At 41.9% G+C, this 10,834-nt stretch overlaps 1 protein-coding gene across 1 annotated transcript in view; it reads left to right on the top strand.

The window, feature by feature from the left end:
* The first annotated feature begins 6,765 nt into the window (after positions 1-6,765).
* LOC107719876 (suppressor APC domain-containing protein 1-like) overlaps positions 6,766-10,834 on the top strand; it is a 6,443-nt gene continuing 2,374 nt past the window's right edge. Inside the window, exons 1-2 of the mRNA XM_016527418.1 lie at positions 6,766-6,917; positions 10,387-10,536. Coding sequence (XP_016382904.1) covers positions 6,831-6,917; positions 10,387-10,536 — 237 coding nt within the window. The 5' untranslated portion in view covers positions 6,766-6,830. The remainder of the gene's footprint in view (positions 6,918-10,386; positions 10,537-10,834) is intronic.

The raw sequence follows: 10,834 nt of genomic DNA on the forward strand, positions 1-10,834 counted from the left end.
ACAAATGTGAGAGATCCAGAGTCTCTAGCTAAGGATAAAAATCTGAGCACAGTGTTTTATGTTGTTGAGATCTCTTCTAAAGCATTAAAGGAGACAAATGTGAGACCACCAGAGTCTTTAGCTAAGGAGAAATATCTGAGCACAGTGTGTGATTTTGTTGAAATCGTAAGGCTTTAACAGAGACAAATGTGAGACCACCAGAGTCTTTAGCCTAGGAGAAATGTCTGAGCACAGTGTGTGATGTTGCTGAGATATCTTCTAAAGCTTTAAAGGAGACCATTGTGAGAGTGTTAGAGTTTTGTCTCAGGAGACAATTTTGAGAAGCAGGAGACTCAAGCAAAAATCTCAATTCGATCTTAAAGTAACCTCATTTCTGTCTAGGAGAAATATTTGAGATGTTAAAGAGATCTCACTTTTGATTTTTCTTTCCTATGGGTAACCCCCTTTGTAATTGTTAAGTAACGTTAAAGTAATCTTTAAAGTAAAAATTAAAGTAACTTTAACTGTAACAGATTACAGTTACATTTATTTTGTAATTAAATTACGTAATTCCGTTACTTGTAATTAGTTACTTCCCAACACTGTTTATACTATTTTATAATACTACTTTATGAGTACTTATTAACGAAAAAATACAGTTCCTAAGTCAAGTCACATTTATTTATATAGCGCTTTATATCGTCTTATATCATCTTACTACCTGTGTGCCACCAACCCCTCTACCAGTTACTTTTAGGCAAAACCTACGCTCCCTTTCATCCTCCCATCTTTCCTCTGTAGTGTTATCCTCTCTTCCCTCCTTCCCTTCCTTTTTTTTTTCCTTTTTTTAATTGGGCATTTTTAATAAATGTAAGTCGAAATAGTGTTGGGTATTGCACATTTTTCTTGGACAGTATATATTGCATATTTTTATTGTACGGTGGGAGCTTTTAAAGGATAAATTCACTTCCAGAATGAAAATTCTGTCATCATTTTGTCATCAACTATCAGGTTTGTAACAAGTGGAGGGTGAGTAAATGATGACAGGCCATTTACATGAAATTAAATGAAATTATGAAAATTCTGAGGAAAGAAACTTTTCTTGTGCCTGGCTGTTCTGGTGCTCAGTGCTCTATACCACAGACCAGACGACAACAGTTCAAGCCTGGATGTGAGGGGTCCAAAGTATTTTTCCCAGCCCTGTTCTTTATTCCGGATAAGTAATTGTGCGATTGTATTTGCCAATTTATGTCCTTCCATAGCATGTGTTACCAGCAGATGTCCTAAGTGTGCTGTGTTTAAATGCATTCAAATAGTGAATTATTCTGTAAATCAATTGGTAATTTGAAATGTTTTTAAAAACTTAATTTCTATCCTACCAATTTTTTATTCTACAAGTTTCTGGCTCAGCTAACACCAAAAGTGGTTATATTCTTATCTCAAAGGTAGTTAATTTGCTCAAATATTACACAACATCACTGTCATTAATTAGAAAAGAGAAGGCCCATGTGGTGGAGGTGCAATCTGATGATGATCCTAAGCAGTTCATTAAACAATTATCGATCATTAAAGATTTGGCTTGGAATGTAAAGCTTTATTTTTCCCTTTAATAATTTAAATGAGAGATTTTGTGGTTATGGCTAATTTAGAGATGTTCTTCCTGTTCATGTGGCTGCACGAACAAATGGCATTTCAGCCCGCCAAACAGTGTTGCCAGATTGGAAATGTCGTATCGTACCTGCAGCTCAAAATGATCATATTTGGAAGAAAATTATTGTACACGAGTCAGACATACAGAATACACCTATTTATCTATACCAACAAGTTTTTGACACGACCTGCAAATTACCACAATAGATAAATAACTAGGCGTACATTAGTGGGAAGGTCCAAACTCAACATCTGAGTTGCTGTCATCATAAGCCTGCGTGTTGTCTGATGTTGAGGGGGTCCTTTTGCGGTACAGATTTGATGCCGTCATAGACCGCAACATAGTTGGCTTAAAAGCAGGGCACCCTCCCGCATTCTTAACACAACCTGAGGTGTGCATGAGCCCATTTAGAGTGTCTGTAATGAGCCGTTAATAATTTCGTGGCCATTGCAGGAACGTTAACTAGTGCTTGTGAGAGAGTCATTCTCCACGATGATTGGCCAAGAAGACGTAACGTGAGATGAGATGGAAGACATGCGTAACACCATGTTCTCCTCACAATCATGACGGTAAGACGTAGGATCCACAGCTAGATCAAAGCACTATGATTACAACGACCATGATTTGAAAATTCTGAAATGATCATACATTATAGAATTTTTTCCATCATTGATCGTACATCGTACACAGGTCAAAATTATCATACAAATACAATAATTATCGTACATCAGGCAACACTGCCGCCAAAACGTTCGGAGCCGAATGCCTATTATAAGTCGTCGCTGAATGCCATTTAATCCGAAATTTCTCCTTCAGCGCAAAGATCATCTCCTCACTGTACTCAGAAGAAGAAGAGAAGAAAGAAGCCTTCTTACTTGCTGTAAAAGAGCCCCGGCAGTGGAAAGACGCTCCTCTTCAGCACTTCTCTGTGGCCATCCGACAAACACAAAAGACCAAATTTATTCCAAATTTTTCTAGGAGCATATTTCCATCATGGCGTTGTTGCAAATGTCACGTCACGAGTGTGACTCGTGCAGGGCACTACTGCACGCTTCAGACGGGCACAGTGAGTGCGTCACTTTCCTGGGCCATGCCCACGCTGAGGCTGCACTCACTGAGACAGACTGCTCTCACTGTGAGAGCATGAGTCTTGCCCTACTTCGCTTGCAGATCACCTTCTTTGATGAAGGTGACCCTGCCCCTCCTGCTCTCCCGTTTCTCCCCTCCCAGGAGCCTCGGAGGAAAAAACAGTGGAGTTACATGGCTCGAGTGATCACCCGTTGGCGCAGGTCCCACGTGCTTCACTCTCCCCTCATCAGTTCAATTCGCCGGTGCACTTTACATGAGAGGATAAGTGTCGGTCGTCTGCAGCGAGCGGTTTCATCTCGTTTAGCGGATTGGAGGAGGAAGCTGTCGCTGATGACTCAATGTCATTGACAGCTTCAGACACGGAGGATAGGGTGTGATTCAGAGAGGATCCTGGCAACGTTCCCCCCAAGGAGTCAACACGGGCCGGTGTGGACAGCGATCTGATTCACTTCCTCACCCAGGCTTTGGAGGAACTTCGCTTAGAATGGTCAGCTGCAGAAGATCCTGCCCGCAGCCGTTTAGACAAGTGGTACCTGCCAGGACGTCATCAGCAAACCTCCCGCCAGAGACTGGCACTGTTTTTTCTGATGGCACTGAGCTCTGACAGTGCCATCAGATGGCTAAACACATTTCCTAAGCCCCAGGGGCACCGCCCCAGAGTGACATTGGACCCTGAGCTGCACAAAAATTCCACAAGTGATCCCAATGCAGAGAAGAAGCAGAGAGGGTCAGGTCCCGCCAAGGCCGGACCTCCCTCAAAGAAGTCTCGCGCTCGTTCTCCAGTCCCCTGTTTAGCTCCAGGCGATGGAAGCTTTGTTCATGCTGGGCCCAACCTTCCCACTCAGCACGTGCCCAAGCAAATTGCTGCTGTGATAGTTGACCCACCTACCCAAAAGATCACTTCTCCTCTTCACAACAACACTAATGTCAGTTCCCTGCCCCAGTGCAGTGACCTGCCATTCGACAAACTCAAACCACTTGCCGTCCGGCTCCAGGTGTGGAAAGCCATCCCGGGCGTGTCAAGCTGGGTTTTGCAGACCATAGAACGAGGCTACTCACTCCAGTTCGCTCGCAGGCCCAATCGTTTCAGACGTGTTATTCAAACTTTGGTACAGGACAACGAAGCTCATAGGCTCAGGCCCATCCTCGATCTCAGACACCTGAATCATGCCCTGATGAAATGCCTTTTCAGGACCTCCTCTCTCAAGTGAGAGGCATGATCTCTTTCATACCCGGGCCGAGCTATGGAGCCTTCATGTTTGGCCCCTCGGCGGGAGTCTTTACAGCTTTACATGAGGGTAACTAACACCATTTTGGAAGCTAGAGCCCTGTCTATGAGATGCCTCTACGCCCTTAAGTGGTCCGTGTTTTCTTACTGGTGTACAGTCCTCATGTGACTTGTCATCCATTCTAACCTTTCTGTAAGAGCTGCTGGACAATGGGCGCACCCCTTCCACACTCAAAGTGTATGTGGCAGTCATTGCAGTGAATCATGCACTCGTGGCTGGCCAGTCAGTCAACAAAACTGACCTTGTCATTAAATTCCTGAGGGGAGCTCAGAATCTGCCTCGTCCTCATACTGTGCCGACCTAGGACCTGTCCATGGTCCTCAGGGCCCTTCGAGGTCCCCACTTTGAGCTGCTCCAGCCAGCCGACTTATGGCCCCTGGCACTTAAGACTGCCTTCCTTTTGGCTTTAGCGTCAGTCAAGCGAGTGGGTGATCTGCAAGCACTCTCAGTTAGCACTTCTTGCCTTGAGTTTGGGCCTCTCCACTCTGTTCAGAGCACAAGTCATCACCCTTCTAGCTCTCCTTAATTCAGAGGACGAGCAGGGTTCCAATTTACTCTGCCCGGTTTGGGCCCTTAGACGTTACATAGAACGCTCTAGCCACTTTAGGCATTCAGAACAGCTCTTTTTATGCTTCGATCGGAGGCCGATCTAAAGGGCTGCCAGTCACGAAGCAGAGACTATCCCACTGGATAGTAGATGCTATAGCCTTGGCTTACTCCTCAGTGGACTTACAGTGTCCTATTGGATGAGGGTCCACTCCACCAAAGGAATGGCCTCCTCCTGGGCTTGGTCCAGCGGAGTTTCAATTGGTGATATCTGTGTGGCTGCCGGCTGGTTTTCACCGTCTACCTTCACTAGATTTTATAACCTGGACGTTCTTGCCCTTCAGGCACGGATCTTGTCCGCTTAATCTCCCTAATACCCTTGTGAGTGGAAAGGTCTTAGTTATGCATACCCCGGCTTTAGACCCTGGGTCTCATTGTTAGCTCATGCTTCTTAGGAGCCCTCATTGATGGCGCTCCGGGGCTGGGCTCGCAAAGCGTCTTTGTTCTGCACTTTTTTATAGCACAGCACTATAGGATATGCTCCCCATAGCGTTCATGCAACGCAAGAGACTGTTTTAAAAAGGGAATGCTCTGATTACTAATGTAACCTCTGTTCCCTGAGATAACGGGAACAAGTGTTGTGTAGGCTGCCGTGCTATAAAGCTGCACGCAAGTCGATGACTGTCGCTATCTGTCAAAAGATTATGATAAAATGGCATTCACCACCGACTTAGGCAGTCGGCTCTGCCTGTTTTGGTGGGTTGAAATGCCATTTGTTTGTGCAGCTCAACGAACGTGAACAAATCAGGCTTTAGCATTCAGATTAAACAGGAGTTTCACCATATCGTTTCATGCAACGCTCGTTCCCGTTATCTCAGGGAACCGAGGTTATGTTAGTAACCGAAGCGTTTGCTGATCTCCCAGCCTAGTCTACTGGTTTTAGAGGTGTTTTGGGCACAATTACAATCTAAAATATAATGTCAGATAATTATTTTTTTAAAGGGTGGATGTGACAGCAGGGTTGAAAAGAAGTACAGAGACAAAGACAGAAAATACAAGAAGCTTTGTGGGGCGAAAACTACACAGACTGTGAAATCATAATATTTTCTGTTTAATAACAGACAGATTTAGGCAAACTTAAATTTTTTTATTTTTAGGCAAACTTTTTCTTTATTAGCTTTTATCAGATCTGTATTCTTTCAGTGTCAGTACAATGTAACAATATGTATGTACACTGTATACATGTAAATTGTATCAGTTTTTTATTCAAGTACTATGTAGTTAAAGAAACCTAATGCCACGTTCACACAGCAGCAGAATACGTTTGTCAGTCCTGAGTCATTAATACTGTTGCGTTCTTCCACAATTAAATTATTTATGGGATTGACAACTGCATTCTATAACCAAACTCATACCCATACATTTTCAGGACTCACAATCGTATTTTTGCTGAAGCCCTGCAGTTTGAATGGAACTGTACTAGTTCAACTAGCTGCTGTGTGAACAGAACATTTTGAGACTCACACCTATAAATAAATGCGGTTGTCAATCCCAAACACTTGCAGTGTGAATAAAGCATAAAAAGGCATATGAGTAATACTCATATAGTATATTTTGAAATTATTTAACATAACTTAAAATAACAAATAGAATATTTCATGTTTTTTTCTGTGTCAAGTCCTATGCAACCATTGAAAAAATGTAACTTGAACAGTAATTTCAGCTACAATGTTGGATTTCTTTATAAATTTGGTCACTTTATTATAAATGTCACCCCAAACGCTCAGGTTCTGTCAACACCCCTGCTTGTACATCTGAAATATTATTGGTTTATTTTCAGATAGTTGTGTTAACACGCCTGTTATTATTTTAGTCCAGGTTCAGCCACATTCCCTAACATGTTGGAACAGAAAACGCAGAATGATGGGAGAGACAGAATCAGGTGTTTTCGGTTTAACTGACAGCTCAGGGGTTCTTATTGACAGTTTGCTGAGGGGAATAATGTCGTACAATCACAAAATCTGATCTCTGTTGTCATTTTTAGGTGCATGTTTAGAGTTTTGGTTTTGCAGTTTAAGTAATGCAGCCATCATAACCACATATGCTGTCATCATCAGCTTTTTCCTGAGTATCTATTTGCATTCCTCCATCTGTCCTTCCCTCCGTCCCTCCCTCTCTCGCTCATTCTCACAAGGCTTCATATTTCTCTGTTTCTTGCTTTCTCTCTCCTGGTTATTCATTTTGTGTTATGTCTTGAGTTGCCAGCATTTGTACACATGGCATGCGATGGCTATTACACTGTCGTCATCATCCCTCTCCAGAACAGCCTGTACAGCCCTGACGCACTGCACTGCTTCCACTGGGTAAGACACTGTGTACTATGTGTAATTTTGGAGGAAAAAGGTTCCTCATATGGGATGGGACAATTTGGAAACATGACAGTTTTGTCTGTAGTGATGAAACTTAAAAAGCAACATTTTTGAGGATAAATGTTGAATTTAAATTTTACAAATCCTTGCCTGAAATTAGAAATAAAAGAAAAAAATAATCTTAAAGATCGGTTTAATATTTATGTAGTTGCACAGACACTATTGGAAGAGAACTGAAATGGATGATGACATCACTGAATCATCAATGAACTGACTTTAGCTGGAAAAACGACTCTGTTATTGTCTTCTTGCATCATTGACAAACTATTTTCCTGTTTGAGACTGTAAAGCTGCTTTGACACAACCAGTATTGTATAGAGCGCTATACAAATAAAGGTGACTTGACTTGACTTGAGCATACTTAGTTTTGAATGTTAAATGGCTTAGGCAGAATAAGAAGAAAATGTCTTGTAGGCCTTATGTAGTTTAAATGCTTGCCAAGGTATTTTCAGTTGTTGCTAGGCAAGTGCTAGATGGTTGCTATAGGGCACTGCTAAAGTGAGTCCCAAATCACAAACTTATGCACTATTCCATGCCATTTTGTAGTATAAATAGTACAAGTTGTGTGTTCACTGAAAATTCCTAAATGTGCACTTTAAATACCCTGGTGATGCACTTAATTAACTGAGAAAACTAAGCGTGGAATTTTGGACAACTAACGTCTTGGTTACGTATGGTAAACCTCATTCCCTGAAGGAGGGAACGGAGACGTCACGTCGGATGACCGACGAATTGGGATCTCGCTTCGAGAGACCAGTCTACTTCGAGTGTAAACTAAACGAGCCAATGCACATTGGCATGCGATTATTGCATCCAGCTGCCGCTGATCACAGCGTGAGTATAAGTAGGCAGCAGATGCAGCGCATATTCAGGTTTTCGCTGAGGAGCCGAGCCGGTGACCCGGCCGCTCAGCGGTGGTACAGGAGCTGTGGCGACGGGACGTGAACACGGATGGTACGACATCTTTAAAAAGACGTTCCACCCGTGAAGTTCTTTTAGCTGGAAATTGCTCTTTTAGTGTGCTGAAGCGCACAGAGGAGATGGCCGTCTGCAACACACACAGGGGTAGTGCAGCCTGATGTGTGCAACCCACTCGACACGGGAAAACCACCGCCGCTGAAGCGCCGTACCACCAGCACGAGAGCCCACGAAGAGCGTGCTTGACTGTAGTTTTTACTACGTAGAAGGTCAGGAGCAGAATGATAGAACCGCTCGGCTCCGAAGCGAAAAGCTGAATATGCGCTGCATCTGCTGCCTACTTATACTCACGCTGTGATCAGCGGCAGCTGGATGCAATAATCGCATGCCAATGTGCATTGGCTCGTTTAGTTTACACTCGGAAGTAGATTGGTCTCTCTAAGCGAGATCCCAATTCGTCGGTCATCCGACGTGACGTCGAGAGTGACCGACTGAAAGGGAACTACAGGTACCCGCAAAGCTACATTACTGTGAAAAGTTTTAGGCGCTTGTATAAAAATGCTGTAAAGTGAGGATACTTTCAAAAATAATGTCATAAATAGATTTTATTTATCAATTCACTTCTATTACGTAAATCAAATCAGCATTTGCTATGACCACCCTTTGCATTCAAAACAGCTTTGGTCCTAGGTAAACTTGCACATAGTTTTTCAGGTAGCTTTGCAGGTTGGTATGTTCAGGTGTCTTGGAAATGTTGCCACAGTTCTTCTGGATTTAGTCTGTCTCATTTTTTTTTCTGTTTCTTCATGTAATCCCAGATGGACTCAAAATTGTGAGATCAGATCTCTGTGTGGAGAATACTAGCTGGTGTAAGAGTCATTGTGCATATAAAATCTCACTGGATTATTACAATTATTGGCAAAAGGAATGTTTGGAAATGTAAACTGATATTTCCTACTGACAAACTCCAACAAAATAGAAATAACTGGCTTAAAACCTTTTTTGTTGGTGAAAATAATAATGGCCTAAGACTTTTACACAGTAGTGTAATTCATACACTGCACGGATTAGTACAAAGTGCATAAGTACATAGTGTATAAATCAGTCGTGTGCAGTGGTGTTCTGAAATGAGGAAGCAAAGTCCTCACTTTTTAAAAAAATAAAATGTAAATTCATATCCCAGTCACATTTTCGTGGTTAAATAAACATACTTATAGTACACTACCAGAATAAAAATCTATTTAGTATTTTTTACATTAACAATGTAATGAATAGGTTATTATATTTATTAAAACCAAGTATAAATCTCATCACTGGTCACAGATGTACCTTTAATTTCAACAAGCTGATTGCTCACTAAAAAAAAACCACAGATCATGTTTTCAGGCCATTTGAAGTTTGATTTTGACATGACAAAGTGGTGATAAATAAGTGTGTGCATTGCTTACTATTTAATTAGACCTCCCATTAATGCCATCATTTTGTTCATTTAGACTGATTTACGAACACGGAATGCACACAAACACAAGAGGTGAGATTTATTGCATGAACCAACCATAGCCATCCATAACCAGTCATATCCAATCATATCGTGATGGAGGCATGCCTCCTCTCACATGACTTTCCTCCATTCATTCTCAATTACCCCCCCCCACCAAACCCACTGCACACTTTAGGGCAGAGGTCTCCAAAATCGTTCCGGGGCCGGTGTCCTGCAGAGTTTAGCTCCAACTTGCCTCAACACACATTCCTGGAAGTTTCTAGTTATGCCTAGTAAGACCTTAATTAGCTGGTTCAGGTGTGTTTATTTAGGGTTGGAGCTAAACTCAACAAAGGACACCGGCCCTCCCGAACCGAGTTTGGAGACCCCTGCTTTAGGGGGTATGTTAAAACTCAGGGGAGGCAAGAGAGACGCAGACTCCCACTGTAAGTTTACCTGCTGGTGTCGCTGTTGGACAGTTTTACTTTAGAAAAACGAGTGATTCATACACTTTATATGTCATATTTTGTAATATTTGCGTTGTTTTATTTTTGTACTGTGAATTTTATTCTCATCCAATTTTTTGAGGAAGCACTGCCTCCCTTGTCTTCTCGGAGGAAATGCCCAAATGCATAGTGTATAGTGCGTCATTTGGGATGCAAGCGATTGCATTTTGGGTGGCTGATCTCCAATAAAATACACAAATAAGAATTTTTGCTTATCAAAATATTTGTTTTACACAATATTTACTTGCATATTTTCTGTAGGGGGAGCAACACTTCTGTTAATCGGCCAAACAGAGAGGGTTATCAACCAATGCCAGTAATTTCAAAATGGCCAAATATCAGCTGATTAATCAGTCTATCACTATCACAAACAATATATTCTCCAATATATGCACCAGTCTTAATGCTTAATTCTGTCATTTTTAATGCACCAAAACACTTAAAGTTGATACTATAGTGTAGGGTTTCAATGTTTATGATAACTTAATGTTTCTTTTAGCTAAAGAGACGTAGAGATCTGGAAAGACAAAAAGACATCCTGTGGGCTGGACTGCAGGTTGTGGAACAAACCAAGCTGTGGTACCAGAATCGCCTGAAGCTGAATTTACAAAGGCAAGTTAGCTTCAGCACAGGTGACTTGGATGAAGAGGTATGTACCTTCACAAAACAAACCTGAGTAAAGCTGCTGTTACATAAATGCAAGAGTATACAACAGAAGTAAAGGAGGCCTGTTCCTGCAGACTTTTATTAAAACCTGCACATTTTAATTTAATTCAAAACTTTTTAACATCTCCCAATGAGCTGATGATCTAAATCAGGTTTGTTAAATAAGGAACACATACAAAATGTATAGTGCTGTAGGAGCCTAGACCAGGAATGAAAACCACTGGCCTACACTTGATGTTAAATCAAATAGGCTACTGTACAACCCTTAACCTAACCTAAAC

This window comes from Sinocyclocheilus rhinocerous, unplaced genomic scaffold (assembly GCF_001515625.1).
Source record: "Sinocyclocheilus rhinocerous isolate Xijiao unplaced genomic scaffold, SAMN03320098_v1.1 scaffold2196, whole genome shotgun sequence".
NCBI classification, from domain to species: domain Eukaryota; kingdom Metazoa; phylum Chordata; class Actinopteri; order Cypriniformes; family Cyprinidae; genus Sinocyclocheilus; species Sinocyclocheilus rhinocerous.